A 23,315-nucleotide genomic window follows, 5' to 3' on the forward strand; every position below is an offset into this window, starting at 1 on the left:
GGGGGGGGGGGGGGGTCAAGGGCGGCAAGTAGCAACCGCCCAGAGATGCTGCCGACACCCTTTTCATAGGGGATACACCACCATGCTCAGGGGGTGCACGTGCACCCCCTACACACTGCCAATGGACAGAGGCCTGTAAAATGTAGCAAATATCTTTCTATAGAGAAAGTGAAGTGCTTGACTATGGGGCAAGCAATGTTTCCACAGAATGAAAGAGGGGAAAAAATACACCTTTGAACCAGGGTCTAGTATAGTGATTCTCAAGCAGGGTGCCATGGAACCATGGGATGCCTCGGGATTCTTTTGAGGGTTTGGCAGTGGTATACAACGTTAGCTGTGTTAGGTGCACAACCACAATTCACCACATAAACGCAGAGATGTCAAACAGGAATCCATAGTGACAAAACCCATTGTGCCCTGCTGCAGCTTTCCATGCGCTTAGCAACAGAGCTTGGCAAATAGTTGAAAGGCTGCCATAAAAAGGAGGGAAAGCACCTTTTCCATCTTGCTGCCCAGAGGAGGACACAAACATTGGTTGCGAAGTTGCAGCACAGTAAATTGAGACTGGACAGCTGGAAAAACTCCTTCACTGTTAGAACAGGGAGGCAGTGGAATAGACTGTCCATGAAAGGTGTGGATAGCTACAACCAAGACTAGGGAACAAAAGCTGGAGGATCCTGGCTACAGGGTCTTGTCCATTTGCTCAGGGTCAGACCAATCACCATATTTGGGGTCAGGAAGGAACTAGACCCCCTGATCAGACGGATACAAACCGTGTGGGTTTTTCCCTTCCAGGCAGCACAGGGCATAGGCTCCCTACCTGGGATCTTTTGAATATGTATTGCCATTTCATGGAAGTGGAATGCTAGCTGCCCTGAGCGTGCGCCCCCCTTGCCCCAGCAAAGTCGGCAGGGAGCCCCCGCCTCAGCTCGAGCACGAGCCTCGGGGCTTCCCCGACCCCGCCGCCAGTTACCTGCCATGAGGAGGCCGTAGGCACGGTAGAAGAGCAGCACGGGGTCGCCAGCCGCCTTGCGGAGCCCGTCGTCGGCCGCGGCCTGCGCGTGGCGGAACAGCCCCTCGCGGCAGTAGTAGCTGATCGCGGCCTGCAAGGAAGCGGCGGCCCCGGTGAGTGTGGCCGGGCCAGGGCGAGATGCGGCCACCGCCCCCCTGCAGTCCCCGCGCCACCGGGCCCTCCCCGCGCTCACTAACCCGCTGCTGCGCCGAGACGTCCATGGCAGCAACACTCCGCGTCTGGGGCGGAGCAGCCGCAGCAGCTGTAGCTTGGCGGGGAGGGGGGAGGGGAGAAGGGAAGCGGAACCCGTTTTCATTGGCTGCTACCAGCGGGGGGGGCAGAGTCAGAACAAGACGCCCGCTCCCGTTGGATGCTAGGGGGAGAGGGGCGGAGTTGCGGGGAGAAAATGTACGTCTAATGGGTGGGGAAGGAGGGAGCCAAAACATTTATCCCATCGGTTGCCAGGAGCAAAGGGGTGGGATCTAGTGAGGGTCTCGCATCCTGATTTGACAGTGGGACTCGAGGGCGGAAGTTGACGGATGGTGGGGAGGAAGCCTGAGCGCCCTCATTGAGTGAGAGAGAACCAGTCGGGTGATACGGGGGTGGGGTGAGCAGTTGCCTGGAGACGTGGTGCGCCGCTGCCCGGGGCGGCTCCGCCAGGCCCGTCGCTCCCCACGGCCCCCAGCACCCACGGCCCGGCCGGCGTCTCTGCGGCCTTGTCCCGTTTAAGTCGAGCCGAGCAGGAGGTGCTCGGCCCATCCTCAGCGCGTGCCGGGGACTGGGAGCAGCCGGCAGCTCCCCCTATGGCAGTGTGGCTCTGGCCAGCCTGGCTCCGGTTTGGCGCGGGGCACGCTGCCGTCATGTGCAGCGTCCCGCTTCTGTTTTTCAGGTGCATATTTTTTGACACCGGTGTGTCAGGGTTTCAAAATACCCTCCACGCTGCAATTTGGCAGCGTGGTGAACGCCTGCATGTGAGCCCGTGCGTTTTGCAGCGCCACCGATGGGCCTGCTGTGCCACCAACCCCACGCGCGCGCACTTGTCTGGACGCAGCGGGGCAGCCTCATACCAAGCAGCCACAAGCCGTGCATTCCACAGCGGGAGGCATGAGCAGGCTGCGCCTTGCAAGGCAGGTGTGTGAAAGCATGTGAGTCAGTGAACATTCACACTGAGGTAAATTTGCCACTGCTGGGACTGAACCTACTTGCTTTTCAGGGTTTCATAATGTATTCGCAGCTCTTTTTTACTCAGTGCATTCGTACTTGCCCTGCTTTGACCCAGTCATGTAACCATAGAGATTCAATGTGGTAGCCACAGTCAGTGCGCATGGGTAAAACACTCCAGTCCTGTGAAGGCTTGTCGAAATATCTGTTTCCACTAAAGGAAAAAAGTAGATGCTTTGAGTTGTGCACAACAGGGGGTTACGATTTCTTCCTCTAAATAAAAAGATTTCCCCTGGTATATCCTCTTTCTGTATTCATGATTACAGCTTGGCACTAGCTAGTCAATAGTCCAATTTTCCAGTACTGCTGTCTGCTAGCGAATGATCAGAGTTTCTTGAACAACCAGATTGATGCCTACTAAGGCCTCCGGAAACACCAGGCCAATAAGTAGTTTTGTTACATAGGTTGAACTGTGTCAAATTACAAGTGCAACTTTATATGACCATTTGGAACATAGCCAAATATTATCTAGTCCTTTATCTATCCCAGCACTTTGGGTAAAAGTGTTCAGGGGAGAAATTAAAAAATATCACTTCACACTTGAAGTAGGTCGCAGGCATTTTTTTATGGCCAGTAAATAATCAGAATATGAGAGAGACTGGGATTTTTCAATTCTGTTGTTAGTTTACATTAGCTTTGGCCCAAGGTCAGTTTTTATCTATGAAAGTGCTTAATGATGGCTTCTCTCCTATTCTAAAAACTGGGATCAGCCCAGGTTCCACCACCTTTAAGTATCCGGAATACAGGTATTTTAGCGAAGAGCCTTTTTCTCTAGCTGAAAACCTTAATTTAGGTGTTGTAATATTAACGCAAGCGTAGAATGACTGACTGAAGTATTGAGCAATTTATTGTACATTCCAACAGTTATATTTGTTTTTACTTTGAATTTAAACTGAATAATATAGCCCTTGCATATTAGTAAAGCATCTAATTTCTCTTTAACTGGCAAAAAATATGCTGTGTTTTTTCATAATGTACCACTCCATCTGCACCCCACTTTTCAGAATCCTAGATCCGCCCATGGCTCTTAGCTACAGAATCTGGCATGCCTTAATCCTGCTACCTCAAGAAGTCATCTAGGCACTGGAAGACCTTTGTTTGTTTTTTTTAACATTGATGTGTTCATCCAGTAACTTGCATATTCTAATGTTATAAAAGCCTTAGTCTGTCTGTCTGTCTTTCCATAACACTATTTGCACTCTGTTGTCTCAGCAGCCAATCACAGTGCTTACTGAAACAACCAATCAGAGTGCTCCACACAGACAGAAATGCTGCCATGACAGCAGGGCCTGAGGGGTGGGAGAGTAAGGCCAGCGACACTAGCTTAACCCCCACCTCTGGCTGTGCTCCTTAGAGGCAGCAGCACAGGGTGCTGGCGGTGGAGTACTAGCCTTGCCCCTCACTCCAGCCTTGCCACCACTGCCACTGGGCCCCAACAAAAGCTGGCAGGGATGTAATGGCCAGAACCGGAAGGGTTAATAACAGAAACAGTAGTTTGCTGTCTGGAAGAAGATTTATATATAGCTTTCTATACTGATTTTCAGACAGCATAAACTTTAAAAAAAGCAGAACTAAGAATTATAACTGCAGACACAGCTGATTTATGAAATTTTGCTTAGTCAGTAAAAAATTAACAAACGTAATCACAAGGTATAATTAACATAGTGGGTTGAACTTAGGTGGGGACATGTTAATCTCAGACCCCAAAGTGATGTGGTGTGATTTGCTTATTGGGTAAACCCAAGCTTGATAAAAGCTATAAAGTAACACTATGAATGGCTATATAACCAAAAAATTAGCATAAATAAGATATAAAAGAACACACACGTTAAGTAACCCTCTAGGAAGGACAGAACAGAAAGGTCATTGCTGTCCCATACCCCCACAGATCTGTGAAAGTGAGGACCAGATCCTGACTGAGGGACCTTCCTCTGGTTCCCCCCTCCGACAGCCCAGTTCAGAGACATCTGACTTCGCTGAATCAATTTGATGTGTATCTTCTAACTGAGGGACGATAGGTAAATTGCTAACCAAGTGGGAACTCTTAGTTAATTCCTTTGTCTGTTTTATTATCACTGTCAATTTTAATTTGTATTGTTATGTTGTCTGTTTATTATTAGCTTAACCTTTTTATTAACTGTCATATGTGTAAACTATATTTTATAAGTAAAATTTATTCTTTTTCATAAGTGAAACTTGTCATTGCTTTCCTTCCCAACATTACCTCCTCAATCCTGAACCAAAAAGCCCAGTAGCTAATAAAGTTGCTGTGCTCAGTCAGTCTGCAACTAAATTGATATACTCACAGTGCCCAGCTGGCCTGTGACACAGGGAGCAGGGGAGGGAAGCGAGAAGGGGAGAGGAGGCATAGTGGCAGCGCCCTGCTGCTGCTGGGCCCTGAGCACAGCCAGGAAGAAGGGAGGGGAGCCAGGTGGGTGTGGGGAAGGGGGTTGCATGTGGCCGGAAGTGCAGCGGCAGCAGTGCAGGTTGTGCTGAGTGGTGGCTGCAGCTGCCATGTGCAAGCTTCCTCCCAACCCCTGCACCTGGGAGGTGGCGGCGCTGCAGAGTGGAGCGGCGGCGGGGTGCTCGGGGCGGTGCTCTGCCTCCCCCCCCGCTGCCTCCTCCCCCGGCCTTCTTGATGGGCAGCTGGCTAGTATTTTTAGAAAATCAAAAACCTTTTTCTGTTGCTGTAGTATCTGACCTAGACTAGAACCACAGGAACCTTACAATGTTAGAATTGGAAAGGAAATTTTTAACATTTGACAAATTGTGTGATCTTGTTGCATGGTATGTTGGTTCTTTAGACAATAGCATGCCAAGAAATGAATTTACATCACACTTGTAGCCTAAGGTGGTTGTATTTATGCATCGTCCACTTACACTAGAGCATTTAGTCTGTGGATTTCAAAACCATAATCATATTTCCTAAATCAGGGGTTGGCAACCTATAGTCTACAAGCTGGATCCAGCCCATGGAGCCATCAGATCTGACCTATGGATGCCAAGTTTCATCGGTGTTTTGCAATAGTGGCTTCTCCTAGACCAAGGCAATGAGAAGCAGTGGTGGTAGGAGCTTTCCTCATTCTGTGGCAGAGCAAAGCACTGGCAGCGGATAGGTCCTAGCATCCACACACCTCTGACCTTACCTGGATCTTCCCTGCCCACAGTCTGAAAAAGTTGCTGACTGGTGCTCTTAGCAACAACAGCCAAATATTCACAGCATCACTACCCAGACCACAGTATACATTGATCTCAAATATTGAAATACAAGTTCAAACATTTTCTCACCCTATGCAAAGAAAATCAAATACCTTTAGTATGCTGTACTCTTAAGACGCATCTACACATGCAATTAATCTGATTTACTATACAACATCACCAACTACATGTGCATTTAAGCTCAGTAATTTATTGCACTGCTGGATACCACATACATCTGGTGGAAGAATCTGGCAATGCAGTAAGTTACAGACTACTGCACTCTAATTACTACACATGTGATGCTTTACTGCGCAGCAAATTAGTCTGCTGCACTGTAAAGTGTCTCATGAAGACAGAACCTTACTGTTCAAAAACTGGAGAAGATTATCCCTAGTCAATAGGTAATCTGGATGTTGCAATTGTTTCTTCTTGTCAGGGTCTTTTTTCTAAATTTTCTTTAAATGTTCAACATTCTGCTATTTTTAACAGTTCATTCTGTCTAAAAAACCCCACTTTATTGTGCACTGTTGACAAGGTTAATCAATGAGGCTGCTTGCTCATCTATCCAAGACCAATCTGTGTATGCATTACCTCAATGTATGAGCAAAATCATTCAGATTTTGTTCCAGCCACCAATGAGCTGATTTTCATATTAGATGTTGAAGTGGAAAAAGAAAAATGTTGATTTTTATTTTTCATAGTTGGTAGGGTTGGAAGGGACCTGAGCAGGTCCTCAAGTCTGGCCCCCTGCCATGGGCAAGCAAGAATGCTGGAATCAAACGACCCTGGCTAGGTGATTATCTAGCCTCCTTTAGAAGACCCCCAGGGTAGAAGCAAGTACCACTTCCCTTGGAAGTTGGTTCCAGATCCTAGCCACCTTGACTGTGAAGTAGTGCCTCCTGATATCTAGCCTGTATCTACTGTCAGTCAACTTATGGCTGTTATTCCTTGTTACTCCTGATAGTGCTCAGGGGAACAGGGACTCTCCCATAGCCTGCTGGTCCCCCTTGGCCAGTTTGTAGATGGCCACCAGATCCCCTCTCAGCCTTCTCTTGTGGAGGCTGAACAGGTTCAGGTCCCGTAGCCTCTCCTCGTAGGGCCTGCCCTGCTGCCCCCTGATCATGTGAGTGGCCCTCCTTTGGACCCTCTCGATGATGGCCACATCCCTCCTGCAGTGCGGCGCTCAGAACTGGACACAGTACTCCAACTGCGGTCTGACCAGTGTCACATGAAGGGGGAGGATCACCTCCTTGGACCTGCTCATGATGCATCTGTGGACGCATGACAAGCTGCAGTTAGCCTTCCTGACTGAGTCCTCACATTGGAGGCCCATGTTCATCTTGGAATCAATAGTGACTCCAAGATCCTTTTCTGCCTCTGGGCTGACAAGAAGAGAGTTCCCCAGCCTGTAGGTATGCTGCTGGCTTTTTCTTTATCTTGTCTAAAAGGTGTTTTGAAATAATCTCAGATGCTCTTTTCCAGGTCTTTACATTGCTGCTATTTATCATGTCAAATACTCCTCCAAATTTGTTTAGCTGTTCTTTTGCTTTCTGTTTCTTCTATACACAAACACATTATGCTCTGGTGAATTTGCCTATGGCATCATTTGCTACTAGTGTTTATTTCTATTGCTCCAATTCTGCAGCCACAATCTTCCCAGTTGTCAACCGCTGGTCACCACTTGATAACTTGCCATTATTTGCATTCCCTTAGGAGTGATGAATTAGCCAGAATTTACTCTATTTTAAATACGTGTGCGCCAAGGTTAATTGGATATGCAGAGTGAGTATTGCAAGAGATCTAGTAGAATATCCTAGTAGTAATATCTACTAAGGAGAAAATAGAAAATATTTTGAAGGGTTGTACTCAGCACCTTTCTATCCAGTTCTTTATTTCAATGTCAGAATTCTCTTCTAGCATATTCTGTTGTTGAAATCCTGTTTCAGTCAGTAGAAGTTTGCTTCGGTAAAGACTCAAAAATAAAGCTAAGAAGGAACTTCATCAGTTAATTCAAAGACATTTTTCCATATAATTAAGAAACAATTTTGTCTGGTACAGCTGCAAGTCAGGATTTGTTTTAGTGTCTAGCTGTAAACAGATTGGTTTTACTCTATGAAGGCAATGTAGTCATACATGTTTTTTTTCCAGAATCCTTACGTTTTGGAATGAAACCTACTGTAAGAATAACTAGAGCCTGCTTCTTGTGAGGTGAATGTAATTTCCAGAGGGGGCCTGGAATGGAGCCTTTTATACCTAGTCGTTTGCTAGGGACAGAAGTTATACATAACCCAGTTTAAGTGATCAGAAACTGGTTTAAACCTCTATCAGAACAGAAGTTCAGTGCACATAAACCAGTTTCAGAATGGCTGAAATTGACTTAAGATAAACCTGGTGAATGTAGTATCAGACTTAACTGATTTAGGTCAAACCAGTCTATGAAACTGCCCCAGATCCTTTCCTGATTCAAGTTAAATCAGAGTGCTGAACTACCTACTCCGGAAGGCAGGGCTGGGCCTGCTCCTCTGCTCCCCAGCTGGAGCAGTGAGGGCTGGCTCACTGTATCGCCCAGGCAAACCCCAGCTGGGGTCTGGGACAAGGAGCGGGTGTTAAACTCACCTTCCCCTGAGTACAGAGCTGCCCTGCCCTGCTGGCTTAGTGCTGGGTGTGACTGTGGACTACCAATCCCAGAGGTACCTGAATGCAGGAAGAAGAAGTGATGAACAACCCTGCAAAGTCCTGCTACTATGATGGTGGACTGCAAATCCCAGAGACCTTGGGAGCAGGAGGAAAAGGAAGTGAACATGTGCCAGAGAACTGTGCTCTAGCGCCCCCTGGGTTCTAGCTTGAGCCACTGCAGGCATGTAGCTGTGTTTCCTGAATCACAAGTGAATGTCCGTTCATTTGCTTATTAGTTCAATGTTTGCATCTTAGACTAACCTGCAAAAAACGAATCAATTCAGCCTCAGGCTGTTTGACCATCTGTTCTTAGCTTTGGATTTCTTGTGTTCATAGTACTGTTGCATAAATTGCTGATTTTATCCCCTGGAGGCTAGTCCAATTCACCTCTAGAAGAGAGTCACACTTTCAGGCTGGGTCCAACTCTATTTTATTGCTTGCAAGCAGGCCGACAGAGGAGCTTGTTGCTCAGATCAGTGTCGACCCTAAACAAAGAGCGCACGTGGCTTTTATTGAGCTAGCATTTTTTTCAGCTGACGTGTTACATTTTGATTGGTCATTTCAAACCAAAACCTGAGCAACCTATAAGACATACGTAGTGGGCTATCCTGTACCATGTGGGTGGAAACTTACAGAATGCAGGGGTTAATACTAAAACAAGGAACAAAGAAACATAGAGAGAAGTATCTATTTTCGCTACAGTACCTGCATCTCTTTCTCAGGCACTACTGAATAAAGATATAAGTTTTCTGTATGCCTTTAATGCATAATCAGGCTGACACATTCACTTTTTCTCTTGTCAGTTTGAATAGATAAACTTAATATAGATTTTGAGTCCATTTGAGAAGTTTAGTCAAGCTTCAGGGTGTCTTCATAGATAAAATCTTTCTTCATTGTTTCTGGACAGTTGCTCATGTTTATATTTAAATTAACTTTCTTTTAGATTTGCTGAAGATTTCTTCTAACGTGAATAAAATGCACTGATCAAATTGAATTTAATGCCAGGATTGATATCAAAAAACCCCCCAAACTCCCAGGCTTATAATGCATTTACTGGGACATTCAGTTTTCCCTCAATAAAATGAGTGACTGAGCTCAAACTAGACTATTCTAATGAATTTTTGAGCTGCTCTAATCTATTACAAACTTGTGATGCCTGGTACCAAAAGATTATGAAACACCTGATAATTCAATAGAATCTTAAAACTGTTCCATAAATGTTCATTCTACAGGTCAGTGCTATAATTTGAAGTAATGATCTAACTTCCACATCACTGCAAACTTAGTACAGTTGTGAGCAACAACTACGTATGTTTGTTTTCATCCAGCATGTGAGACATTTCCTGGCATTATTCCAGTATGATTAATCTTTTCAACTAACTCCTGTAAGCATGCAAAAGAAGGAAAGGAGAATCAGCTGGTAGAATTTTAGTCAATAATGAACATAGTAAACAAGGCTATTAGATGGTACATCTTCCCTCTTGTATACCTTCCCTGGTATATCTTCCCTGTTAACATGTGACGAGTCGCACAAATAATCTGCTAAGACTTACAGTACCATATATTAATTCTCTGGGTCTCAGTCTGAAAATGTCAGTCCTCCTATCATAATGCCTTTTAACCTTCAGTTCAGAATTTTTCGTTTTTTTACAGAAATCTCTGCAATGGATTTAAAAGTTTGAACCAAATTCTTTTTAACTGGTTGACTGGGATGTTTCTAATAAGAATTATGAAAGAAAAATACACTCTTGCACTTAGTGGGAATGTTTTCCTTTTTTATTTTACCTCTCTGCACATATTCTCTTTATTAAGCCTTTCACCAAAACTAACTTCCTGCCACCATTCCTAATGCAGAATGAAGTGTTAACTTTGAGAAGTATGGTATCTCCTAGGTTGCTAGCCTTGTCCACAGCATGATTGACAAAATTAATTGGTCTGCCTGTACACTTCAGCTGACCAAATTGCCTTCCAAATTAGAAAAAAACTAGGTCATTTATGTGTGTTTATTTGTACGATAGACAGACATACATGCAGGTTAATATGCTGGTTCCACTTTCAGGTTGTCAGCTTGCCAAGTTGGAGTCTCATCCCCTGTTTCAAAGAGTAAAGTGAACTTCTGATACTTGTGAGCCTTTTAGAAGGAGTGATGAGAGAAAATCATGGTAGGTTTATTTCTTCCTTTTCTTTTACAATTATGCTTCCAAATCTGGAATAGTAATGTCTTGTGTGACTAGTTCCTTAAACTAAGGATGCACCACCCAGTGAATGTAGAGAAGAGCAGACACCAGCTCTGGGTTAAGGCAGCCTCAGAAGCAGGCAACATGCCATGTCACATAATCATCATATTCTTAGCTCCATGGGTGTTTTTATGGAGCTAAGAACACCAAAACTACATACAGACAAAACTCACCTTGTAGCAAGGGAGCTTTCTCTGTGCATTCTGTGTGAGTGACTCAGAATGACTCAAAAATAATCCTCCAACTTTCTTATCCTAAGGTCTCTAAATGCTTTAATATGCTAGTAGATGGGTGTATGTAAAATAAACAATTTAGTAACTACCCAATTTGTACATTCCCATGGGCCAGCTTCAGCTAGAAGGATAGGAAGTCGTTTGGACACTTTGCAGGAAATTGGGAAATCTAGGTTTAAACGCTTCCTGTATAGAACTGGAACCTGGATCTTCTACTCTTTGAGCAAGTACTCTAACCACTAAACCATTCGGCTGAATGGTGAAATAACTTTCCTTCTCTTCCATTTTTTGTGAATTACATGTTTCCTAAGAAGTAAAAAGAATCTAGCAGCTATGATCCCAAACACCACATGAGAGTGCCCAAAGAGAGGAGACTCCAGCTATTTTCTACTGTCTACTTAAAGAAGTAAAGCAGCAGCTTTATCCACTTCTATCATGATCTGCAGATGAGTTAACTATATCATATGATGAGCAGTATTAAATGTAACTGACCTTCACCCATTGCCAGGAGTAGATTATTTCTAAGTGCAACCAATGTGGGCTTTGATTTGTGATGGGGTTTCAAACAAACGGTCCACAGGACATATCTGTTAGGGGTGTGCGAAATGGGTCCTATTCAGTTCAATTTCAGAGTTGGCCCAGATCAGGGACAGTGAGTCGATCCGTTGATTTATATCACTGTCCCCGATTCGATTTGGCCAAATCCAAATCTGAAGATTCAGTGCTGATTTAGAGAATCAGATTTAGAGAATCAGCAATTTGGCCATAGACACAGCTTCAAATGTTTTTTCTACATACCTCAAGGTACCAGGTGTGGCTCATGAATGCTGCAATACTGGGGCAGATGGAGCATCCCACAGAAGCATGCCCGCCCTGCCCTCCCCCCGCATGCTTGGCGGCGAACACAGAAGTGGACTGGAAGTACTTCTGGTCCACTTCCAGGTCTGCTGCCGAACGTGCTGGGAACCCCCGCGCACTCCTGTGGGACCCTCCATCTGCCTCAGCATCACAGCATTCCTGAGCCACCTGGTATGTGGAAAAAATATTAAAAGTTGTGTCTATGTCCGAATCTTTCCAGATCGATTCAGAAGGTTGCAATTTGATTTGGAGAGATTAAAGATCTCTGATTCGATTTGGATTTGGAAATTTGGCCACCGAATCGGGCCAAATCTCTGCTGAATCAAGTCAGTGACTGAAGCTTCTCACAGCCTTAATATCTGTCCCATGGAGCCATGTCGTCTAGTCCCAGGAGGTCCTAGAGTGGCCAGGAATGTGGAGCAAAGTCCATCAGTGAAATCTGGGATATGGAGCCCTGTTGGCAACATGTCTCAGTAGCCAGGGCAAACAGCAACTGCATTAATCCTAGAGACTCCCTGATGCTGCTCACTCTGCCACCATGGACAGATCTGGCCCTACATAGCTGTTTATATAATAAGGGTGTTTATACATGTGCTTGTGGTGGGGGGGAGGGCACTCTAAGGCAGCTCTGAGAGCTGCTCCAATTAAAGTGCCTAGAGTGTCTCATGCATCAGTGTCCCGACGCTGAAAAATGGTGGTGGGGCGCTTTAACTAAAGCTTGTCAAACAAGCTTTAGTTAAAGTGCCCCCACCAACATTTTTCAGTGCAGGGACACTAATGAACGAGATGCTGGAGTCTGATGGAGTGCAGTAATTAACATGCTCCAGCAGACTCATCAAGTCTGCTCTGACACACTTTAATTACAGCGCATCAGAGCAGCCTTGCACGTGTATAAGTGCTCTAAGATTCTACTCAGTGAAAATAAAAGTGGCAGAAAAGAAAAAGAAAGTAAAAAAGCTGCAGTTTTTAAAAAGATGTAATAATATGTTAAAATAAACTATCTTGCTAGGAAAATTTTAATTAAATTCCTATTCACATTACGGTTGTTCCCCTATTGCTATTGCTATTCTTAGTCCTGTTGTTCCAACACACTGCTGCTGTTCCCCCCCTGCCCACATTATTTATAATATGCCTTTGTATGTGTGTGTGGAGGGAGGTTGTTACACAATCCTGTGAACATTACCAGTGGCAATACAAATAGGGTGACCACCTTTCAAAAGTGGGACACCAAGCCTCCTGTCCTTCTCCACCTTCCTGATCTGGTCCCACCCACTGGGCTGAGGAGGCCCTGAGAGGAGGGCAGCAGGGTGGGGAGCCCTAATCCTTAGGAGGCAGTCTACCCCTGCCCCACATACAAATCAGGGGGGCTATGTGCCCTCCTATACCCCTCTCCAAGGGAGTATGTGCAGCAGTGGGGAGCCAGCACCCCTGCCACCCCCAGTGGCTTCATCCCACTCCCCAGCTGGGCCCTACAGCTGCGCATTCCAGCCCCAGGCCCCTTGCATCACCCTGACTGGACAGCACTCCCACCCCTGGCCACCAACCCTGCCCCACTCCTTTCCTCACTCCTTTCCTCAATCTGTCCTCCACCCCACCATCACCTATGTCCCTTCTGGCCCATAGAGTTACCTGCAGGCAGCTGGGGGAGCTGCTCTCCACCACTGCCCAACTCTATTGCCAGCCACATGGATGTGTGCACATGCACACATGCACGTGGTGCGCCCTGCAACCTGTTCCCCACTAGCCCCTAGCAGTCAACACAAAACCAGGATCCCTTCACATGATACTGGGATGATAGTTGTCGTGGGTAATCCAGAACAAATGCTGTCCCAGAGTCATTCAGCCCAGAGCTGGACTTGATCTTTATATTTCAGGTCTGTCCCACCCAATTAGAGAAGGGAGGGGTCAGTGGTCATGCATAGGGGGAGCATTGGTGCACCCCCTGACCAGCTGCACTTCCACACTTCTCCCCCTCGATCAGCAAGATTGGCCAAGGGGGGACCCCCACTGTCAGCAAGATTGGCTGAGGGGAGACCCCCCACTCCCATTTGGCAGATTTAGCCATGGGAGAATCCCTCCCAGTTGCTAAGTGGTCACCGGGGAGGACATGTACCCCCCACCTCCCCCCCCTGCACTAAAATGGCACCAGTCGCCTATGGGAGGGATCACCCTAAATACAAACCATTTGTTGTCCTTTTGTGATAGCAGTAGATTTTTACTGATAATAAAGCAGTATGGCCATCTGTTAAGTTTTGTAGGATCAGAACTTTATGCTTCAGAACATTTTATTTTACATTTGTTTTAGCTAATAAAAACAGACAGCGAAAACCATACAATAAAAAATGTAATTTTTATTATTTTGGCGCATTAGTAATGTTGTTTAGCATCAGTTAGGGTAATAGTAGCATTTTCCTGCATGCAGTTCACTAATACAGTATAAGTCAATAGTTTTAATAAAAGAAGTCTATATTTAATATTCCTGTGTAAGAAACATAAAATGTCCTGATGTGTTTGATTATACAATTTTGCTACTTTTTTCGTGAAAAAATATTGTGGACCCTGGATTAATATTTATAGCATTTCTAATGACGCATGAATTAATATGAATAAAAGGATCTATTTAAATAAAAGATTAAGGAATCTGTGAAAGAAAAATTTTATCTTAAAGCTTCTGATGTAGGCACTGCTAGAAATTCAAACAAAACTTTACATCCTACATCCTCTTCCAATTCCAAAAAAAAAGATTTCTGGAAGCAAGCGAATTCTGAATGGATTTAGCAGAAGCTATTATATTATTGCAAACTGAAATGTTTGCAAATATAAATTAAAAAAACCCCTACAACTACCCGTTCTCTTTTTCATTTCTTATTCTCTGAAGTTCTTCCACAAAAAATTACTATGGACAGAAAGTAACAAAAGTGGCTGTGATTTCAACCTGAAGATAAAATTCATTTCTTATTTTATGTACATAATGCTGAAAAATAAAATAAAATGATTTTTACAGTATTTATATTTGCTTATAAAATTCTAACCACATTATTTTCAACAGGTTTAGCAGTTTGCAATGTGTCTGTACAGTCTGGCTATACACTATGCTTTTCACATAAAATTTAAAAATGTAAAACAAAAAAAGGTCATAAATAGCTGCAAACTATTGCTTAATGATATGAAGGAATGAGGTTTTGTTGAACAGTTTGTTTCACATTACCTCTGACGTATGGCTTCCCATATTTGAGAATTCTGGACAGTCAAAACAGCAGCAGCATAGGCAATATAAACATGCATTGATAGCATCCAAACTATCTATAATGGTAGAGAATACATAATTTTACCTGTTGAAAGATTGCACACTACATGTATTGTGGTACATATTTGATGCAATAAATGTGCTTAGATCATTACTGGTTTGCTCAAACATGCACCACATGTTAAAAATTGCTATTTACAGAACAGAGAGCTTTTCATTAAACATACAATGTCAACCTTACTGAGAGCTGAAGATGGCTAAACAATACTGCAGGATAAAGCAGAACAACTCGATAAAGGGTTCTTTTTTGGTCAATTTATGTTCTAGGGCAGATTCATGTAATATTTTTATACAGAAAAAACATCTGACAAAGAGACAAAATCTATGACTTCAGACCTTAGAAAGAAGTTTGCACTTGCTGAGATTTAATGGTCTGTGTAAAAAAATATCCATCCGTTCTGTTCTTGTGGATTACAGGGGACTTTACAGGCATATAAAGACTTGTTTGGATGTGACATAACATGAATACATTAATTAAGCACCTCAAAATGTATTACTCCCTCCCAGAAACACCAAGAAGTTAAAAATCTTATTCTTTGTGACTTAATGTTTTTCATGCAGCATGCCTTCATGCAAATCATTTCTGTGTGTATATTAGAGAGTCATATACTAGAACACCTGGTCCTCATACCTGTAAAGTAGTACTTAACCCCCTACCCCAACACAAACCCCATTTACAAAAATAGTCACATATAATAAACAACATATGAATAAAAAAAAGATGAATCCACCAACATAGATTTTGTAAAAATATGACAAATGTGGCAGTTGAAATGCAAACAGTGGATACAGTTACTGTACTAAGTTTTTATGCTAAACACACAGAATTTATTGGTTTGCACCCCTTTTAACTGGTCCCTACAGTCTGAGTAGCCATTTTTTCTCTCCTTTTCAGCAGTGTCAGCTGGTAGTAACAGTAACCACCTGTCAAAGTTGTTTCCCTATATTACAGTCACAGTTTACTGACAAGGGGCCACTGTCTTGTTATAGGCACTGACCTTAAGTATACAGTTTATTCGTAAAAACTGTCTGTTTGGCATAGACCTCCTACGGGAGTCCTGTTGACACAAATCCACCACACCTTCACAGGTTGTAAACAGTTTTTCAGACAAACAGATTTTTTGCTTGCATTTTACTTTTTCTTCTCCTGGACGTCTTTGTCTTCATGTTCATATTTTTCTTTGACTGGCCTTGTCACACGATCATAAGAAGGTGGACAAATAGCTGTTGAGGTGGTCATGTCTGTTTTCTCTGTAAATGAGTTTTCATTCAACTTGTCAATGAGAATTTCATCTTTAATACACAGACCAGCCCCTCCTTCATTTTTATTTTTGTTATATATAAATGAAGCCTGTTTTACTGTTTGTTTTAAAAGGTGACGTCTGAAAGCACGCTGAATAATGGTAGCAGATACTTCTTCCTGTTTACGTTTTAATGTGGTTGTAATTGGTTCGTAGGAGGCTTTGGAAGGATTGGCTGCCATAAACCGATCTTCCATTTGTATTCGAAGTGCATCCATCTCCCCACTTTCACCCAAAACACGCTTTGTAAAAGCAAACAAGATGTCCAGGCAATGAATTCTGTCACCACTAACCATGGGCATATCCATTGCAATAAGCTGGACTTTGTTGGGCTTTGGTAAATGAAGAGGAGGCTCAAGTGCAGCTGCAAACTCAGATAGCTTCTCAAATTCCATGAATTGAGTTGCATCTGGATCAAACTTTTCCCAAACCTCATAGAACATCTCAAAGTCATCCTCACTTAAAGGTTCAGCACTTTCTTCAGTTGCAACACCAAAGTTCTCCAAAATCACAGCAATATACATGTTTACTACAACTAGAAATGATATGATAATGTAACTGACAAAAAAGAAAATCCCAACGGAAGGGTTACCACAGTCTCCTTTAACAGAGCTTCCAGGGTGAACTCTATATGGGTCACAGTCTGGTTCCCCACTGTTAAGAATTGGTGCTAACAAGCCATCCCAACCAGCAGATGTGGTAATCTGAAATAGGCAGATCATGCTGTTGCCAAAAGTTTCGAAGTTGAACATGTCATCAATCCCAGCTTCCCTCTTAACATAGGCAAAGTTGGACATTCCAAATATGGCATAGATAAACATAACCAGGAAGAGCAGGAGGCCAATGTTAAACAAAGCAGGAAGAGACATCATCAAAGCAAAGAGCAGAGTGCGGATCCCTTTAGCCCCTTTAATGAGTCGCAGGATTCGACCTATTCTGGCGAGTCGGATGACTCTGAACAAGGTGGGGGACACAAAATATTTTTCAATCAACTCAGATAGAAACATACCTGTAAAACAAACAAACAGATGGAAAAACACCTTTGTAAGGGGATAATATTTAACAACAATTTAAATTAGGACAGACCTAATACATCCTTAGATTTTGAATGGTGAGGGGGTATATTTTAAGGTTTTCTTAAAGGGATCTGAGAAAAGGCATAACATAGGTCCTATTTTCATTTTGGCTCTTTTTGCAGTACTTTTTCATAAAAGAAGTTGATATTAACACACTGTAGCATTAAGAGATGGTTATTTTTACCTCTGATACAATAATGCATTATTACAGTTCTCTATTGTGTGCTCATTTACTGTAAATTTTGGAAGTGGAAGTAAAGTGAATGTCTGATCTTCTAAATTGTTATTGTTAAATAATAGAAAAAGACTACCAGTTTTAAAACCAGCATTTGTTCTTCCAATCATTATGTTGCTTTTTGAATATAAGTGTTTCTTACCAACTATGGAGAGAATGACAACTACAAAATCAAAAATATTCCATCCTATGGTGAAGTAGTAATAGCGGAGTGAGATCATTTTCAGGACACATTCTCCAGTAAAAAGGACAATAAACACTAGGTTAATCCTCTGTAAAATATTTTCCATCTCTTTACTCTGATCATCTGTTTCTACCATCATGGTGACCATATTAAGGCAGATAAGAATCATGATGCTGATATCAAATACTTGTTGAGTCACAAAATCAAAGACCACACCTTGGAACTTGTTCTGGGAATAGAAAAACAGACAAAAAAAAAGAGAGAGAACCATGTAATACACACCTTGACTTTTTTTTCTTTTTTATATTATATTGAAAGAAAGTTAATTTATTCATAAAGGTAATCTCTTTATAATTCATCAGATAACATTTCCATAAAAAGTTCAGCCTTATCAAATAATAATACAAATATGACAACTTAAGTCAGTCCCAATAAATGTACGCATTGTGATTCTTGTCCATCTCAGAGATGTCCAAGGCAGGACATAGACTAGAATCCAGCTCTAGTGAGTCTCACTTCACTACCTTAGGCCTTAAACACAAGTTAATGCATAGCACTGCAAGTGCCCAAGCACTGTTAGCACTATAAAAATTGGAGTGCCACAGGGGTATACACACATTCAGAGCCCCTGCCAGAAGTGCTACAGAGTCACATGAATGCATGCTGTCCAGCCAGAGAGTGTTAGTAGACTGGTCTTTTGTTTTTCCAACCCCTAGGGAGCCCATCACTGAGCTCAATCACTAAGAATACCTGCAGACATGCTTTTTAGTTTTATAATTGGAACGTGTCAGAGCAGAGTCAATTAATCAACTCTGCTTCACATTTTAATTAGAATTAGCATCACCTCACCATCACATTGTTTCAAAATGGCCATGGGGTGCTTTAACTAAAGTTCGTGTATGGGCAGCCTAAGAGCCTGCCTTCACCCATTCCAGGGAAGGGGGACTGGGCAGACTGTCAGCCTCCTGGAGAGCACTGTGGTCTGAGTACTGCTCTCGGTCCACTGCTGTCTCAGGCATCAGAGGATTGCCAGATAGATTCCCACCAAACTAGGAATGCGGCAAAAAAGTTGCTACTGTCCTGGTGCCCTATTAGAGGTAGTGGCAGGACTCTGGACCATTTATTTAACTGTGGCATATTTCTTGATTGTCCTCCAAGTTCTAGATATCTTTTATTCTTTTTTACTGAACTTTCCAGAAAAAAAATTAGCCTGCAAGCAGAAATTCTGACCTAAATGACAGTTGGCTGTTACAAAAGCAACTGCAGTCTGGACACTATGATGGGAAGTGCTAGGTAAATTTAACTAGATGGGTTTCTGTCAGTTCTACCTGTAATATGCCGTAATTTCATAGATTTCATAGACATTAGGGCTGGAAGGGACCTCAGAAGATCATCGAGTCCAGCCCCCTGCCCAAACGGCAGGAAGTCAGCTGGGGTCATAGGATCCCAGCAAGGTAAGCATCCAATTTGCTCTTGAAGGTGTTCAATGTAGGTGCTTGAACCACCTCCGTTGGCAGGCTGTTCCAGACCTTGGGGGCTCGGACAGTAAAGAAATTCTTCCTTATGTCAAGCCTGAAATGGTCTTGTAGTAGTTTATGACCATTCGACCTCATCATCCCTTGGGGCTCTCTGGTGAACAAACGTTCCCCCAGATCCTGGTGGTCACCCCTGATAAACTTATAGGTGGCCATCAGGTCACCCCTGAGCCTGCACTTTTCCAGGCTAAAGAGCTCCATGGCTCTTAGCCTGTCGTCGTAAGGTCTACTTTCCTGACCTCTGATCATGCGCGTGGCTCTTCTCTGGACTCTGTCAAGCTTCTCCACATCCTTTTTGAATTGTGGAGCCCAAAACTAGATGCAGTACTCCAGCTGCGGCCTCACCAAGGCCGAGTACAGGGGGAGAATGACGTCCCGGGATTTGCTTGAGAAGCATCTATGGATGCAGGCCAGCGTTTTGGTTGCTTTAGTAGCGACCAAATACAATAATACAATATTAGGTTTTCAAAAGGCCTTCAAGAATTTGGGCATCCAATCTCCATTGAATTTTAGAGAGACTTGGGCATATATGTTCATTAGGCATATGAAAATTTCTGCCAAAACATGTACGTGTCTTTTATTGATAAATAAACAGATTTTTCCTACAGTGAAAACAGTTCCTTTCATTCCATGCTAATTTTCCATGTTGCTTACTGATATACTGCTTAAAGGCAACGTGTACATTAGTTTTTTATAGATGAAATATGCCTAAAAATGTACAAGATTTTCACTCTGGTTGCTTGGTTATGGAGGCATAATGTTCAAAGAATGCTCTGAGAGCAGTCCTCTCACCCTTCACACCCCTGTTCTGGTTTCAGCACAAGGCAGTGGGCAGGAGCATGGCCAACCAATGTGTGTCATGGAGTACAAGATGCTCTGGGAACTGTAGTTCTCTAAAGTGTCAGTGGAAGTCAGTGCTGCCAATGGGGAAATTACTCCCCATTTTTTGCCACCAAAGCTCATGTTGATGGGGCAAAAAATGCAGTTTTCAGTAGTGAAATATGGAGGTGAGTTCTTCCCCTGCCCTCTCCCTACCCCCCGGAAGCAAACTCCACTGCTGCTCTACAAAACTACAATTCCCAGAATTCCACTACACACATTACCTGTGTCAGGTACTTCCTGGAAACCTCTGTGTAGGTAGAGCGAGAGGTGGTAGGATGAACCATTACCTCCCTGTCCTTCTGGCACCCCACCCATAGGCAGTACCTAGGACATGTGCCCTGTTTGCCCACCCCATGTTATGCTAGTGCTTGGACAAATTAACATATACATTTTTACCCCTGGTCGTGGAATAGGTTTCTGTGGTTTTTTGGATCCCAGTTTTTTCATTGCATTGTAGTATTTCTTCTGTTCTTCTGTCATAAAGATGTCTTGACCTCCAAAGTAAAGGAATGAAATCAAAACTGGTTATAACCATTTTAAAGGCATAGTCTTTCAAAACTTTATTCACGTTTGTAAGAGGAACATGACTAAAAGGAAACAAAAGCTTGCTTTTATATTTTATTATGGAAACAGATTTTAAATGCATTCTTGAACAGGGGATCAAAGGAGACAAATGGCCATGAGCTGAATATCAAAGAATGGGTCTAATTAACCCTTAAGATAATTAGATTTTAGTTTAGGAATTCAGAATATCTTAGACAAGATATAAATATCGTGTTAAGCAGATTATCAAATTCTGTGGTTTTTTTATGGTCACAGCATCTTCCACAAGAAGTTTAGCCATCTTTGAGACAGAAAGGGTTCAACCAGTAACTGGTAGACACTTGTAATATTTCTGTCTGAGCCAGTCCCCACCCTTCTATACAAGGTAGACCTTATTTTTGGTAATGGGGATTTTTCTTTTTCAGTAATCATTTAATGCATTCTATCTAGTGCATGCCACATTCTCATATATTACAATTGTAAAAAAGTAATATTACTTTTATAACAGAGAGGAAATACTTATCTTCTTTTTTTGCTGGTTGAAGTTATCAATGATGACACCAATGAACAGATTCAGGGTGAAAAATGACCCAAAAATGATAAAAATGACGAAATAAAGATACATGTATAGGTTGTCTTCATACTTAGGTTGGTCCAATACCTAGAAATAAATACATTGCAAAATATCAGTACTATCATTTCATGTCAACACTAACTGACAAGCAGCAACTCAGGACAAAAGGCTCTAATACATCTGCCCTGAGATAGTATCACAATGTTTTCTGTTTAAATTAATGTACTTTTATTCTGCTTTAGCTTAATGGAAGTTTTACTATCATTTTACAATAATTTGTTTTAGCAGAATTTTTAGTCATATTGAGGCATTCATTTTTTGTTTCATTCATTTTATATATGAATTTTATTTTAGCATAGACTTCAGAGTTTGTACATAAAAAGACTTTAGTATATGTATAATACTTACGTTTCTTGAATCAACAGCTGCATACATAATGTCCATCCATCCTTTAAATGTAGCCTGTAAGGAGGATACATTAGCTTAACATCTGTGTAAAATACAGATTCAGGAATACAGCTAGAAGCCAACTTTTAATTGAATTATTTTCAGCAAGTAAACATGGTACCAGGAATCTTTGTATAACTTAAATTGCAAGTTTTATATTTCAAATTACTCAGTTAAGTCGCTGTTTACCTTATTATTTTGTCTATCTTTGAGCAGTGACATTTAAAGCAAGGAGTATAACGAGCTAATATATAATTCCTAATCATCTATTACAAATGATAGCATATAATATCCATGTAATGGAATAAATGCTCAACAAATTGAGATGTAAAGCTACATATAACTGAGAAATACTGAGAAACAGCCATCTTAAGTCAATTGCCACCAATGAAGACTGATGAGTAATCCTGCCTGTCCTATCAGTAAGAAAGGTGGCAACCAGACAGAATAAATGATTTTTTATGAGCTCCAAAGACCTAAATCTTTCCCTATCTCTAATTCCCAGTTTGACTGTTACATTTTCAATGGTCAAAAATTATTCTTCCTGATTCAGTGGTTTTGTTTTTATCATAGTTATATTTTCACTGTTTTGAGACAGGTAAGTTCTCTTATACATAGTTTTTTTCTGGGAAATACTAAGAAGAAAAGAGTATCTCTACCATAAAAGACAAATTTTAAGGTACACACTGGGTGCATCTATACTAGAAGTTTACTGCACAGTAGATTAATTAGCTGCACAGTCAATGCCTACACATGCACCCCCCTTACTCCACAGAAGGATAGTACTTGCATTTACTTGTATTTATGAGTACTATCCTGCTGTGGAGTAAACTGCAGCAGCACATGTGTAGACACTGCCCCAGCTGGCTGGGGCATGAGGGTGCTTCACTGCAGGGGCTGCCTGCCAGCTAACTCCGTGCTGAAGGACCCTCATGCCCCATCCATCCCCCCTACAACACGTTGAGCTGAGGGGAGCAGCCCCAGGCTGGCAGGCTGACCCCTTGGGGCCCTCTGCCTGCTGGGGCTTCTCTGACCCAACTCAATGTGCCGCAGTCCTGGGCACACATTCAAATGGCAATAAACACCAGAATTTATTGCTCCTGAGTTTATCACTTCACATTAATTGCCTTTGTAGACACACCCCAGTATGTGGCAGCTTTCTCTGGATTTCTTCCTTTTTTCTAATCCATATCTGTGTGTGCTGTAAAACCTCACAAAGAGATGAGGATGGGCTTCAGATGGTGTTTTACAAAAGAATGATATTGTTCATTCAACAGTTGTTCTCTATCAGAGCCATCATGGATTACAAAGCACATCTCCAGAAATCAAAGCACTGAGATTTCATTAAAACATGAACAAAGAAGAAATGAAAGACTGAGATAGTTCTGCATCCCTTTTGTTCCACCTATTATCACTTGGCTCTACAAGGCTTCAGGAATTTTGGTTCCTTCATATTCCTGCCAAAAAAGAGAATATATACAGATCCAAACTCAGAATGGGCAAGACCTCTTCAATGATTAATGACATCTCCAGTTCCCTGAAGCTTACTGTGCAGTTGTCAGAAAAACAAACTCTGCCCGTGCAGCATATAAAGTACAATACAGTTGAAAACATCATAACATTGACAGAAGATAAAAAGTGGAATGTTTTCAAAAAATAAAAGGTCCCTATAGACCATTCAAGTTTAAAACAGAAAACACCTCTGAAATTTCAGATATGCAGGATTTTCCTGCATATACATTCAAGTAGAGCAAGTTTGATACCTTCACACAATAAGATTCAATCACACTAAC

General features: G+C 42.5%; 2 protein-coding genes across 7 annotated transcripts in view; both read right to left on the reverse strand.

Annotated features, from left to right (window-relative positions):
• The window catches only part of TTC21B (tetratricopeptide repeat domain 21B), a 111,755-nt gene extending 110,482 nt beyond the window's left edge, over nucleotides 1–1,273 (reverse strand). The window contains exons 1-2 of the mRNA XM_019522733.1: nucleotides 1,210–1,273; nucleotides 974–1,103 (exon numbers count right to left, since the gene is read on the reverse strand). Of these exons, the coding sequence (XP_019378278.1) occupies nucleotides 974–1,103; nucleotides 1,210–1,233 (154 nt within the window). The 5' untranslated portion in view covers nucleotides 1,234–1,273. The remainder of the gene's footprint in view (nucleotides 1–973; nucleotides 1,104–1,209) is intronic.
• A 12,496-nt stretch (nucleotides 1,274–13,769) lies between these two features.
• Nucleotides 13,770–23,315, reverse strand: part of LOC109301517 (sodium channel protein type 1 subunit alpha) — a 231,210-nt gene continuing 221,664 nt past the window's right edge. For all 6 annotated transcript variants that reach the window (XM_019522724.1, XM_019522727.1, XM_019522722.1 and 3 more), the window contains 5 exons: nucleotides 21,484–21,537; nucleotides 21,025–21,162; nucleotides 20,355–20,459; nucleotides 17,500–17,770; nucleotides 13,770–17,055 (listed from right to left, as the gene is read on the reverse strand). In XM_019522724.1, coding sequence (XP_019378269.1) covers nucleotides 15,878–17,055; nucleotides 17,500–17,770; nucleotides 20,355–20,459; nucleotides 21,025–21,162; nucleotides 21,484–21,537 — 1,746 coding nt within the window. In that variant the 3' untranslated portion in view covers nucleotides 13,770–15,877. The remainder of the gene's footprint in view (nucleotides 17,056–17,499; nucleotides 17,771–20,354; nucleotides 20,460–21,024; nucleotides 21,163–21,483; nucleotides 21,538–23,315) is intronic.

The sequence above is a fragment of the Gavialis gangeticus genome, unplaced genomic scaffold, assembly GCF_001723915.1.
Source record: "Gavialis gangeticus isolate Ggan-Ray unplaced genomic scaffold, GavGan_comp1, whole genome shotgun sequence".
In the NCBI taxonomy this organism is placed as follows: domain Eukaryota; kingdom Metazoa; phylum Chordata; order Crocodylia; family Gavialidae; genus Gavialis; species Gavialis gangeticus.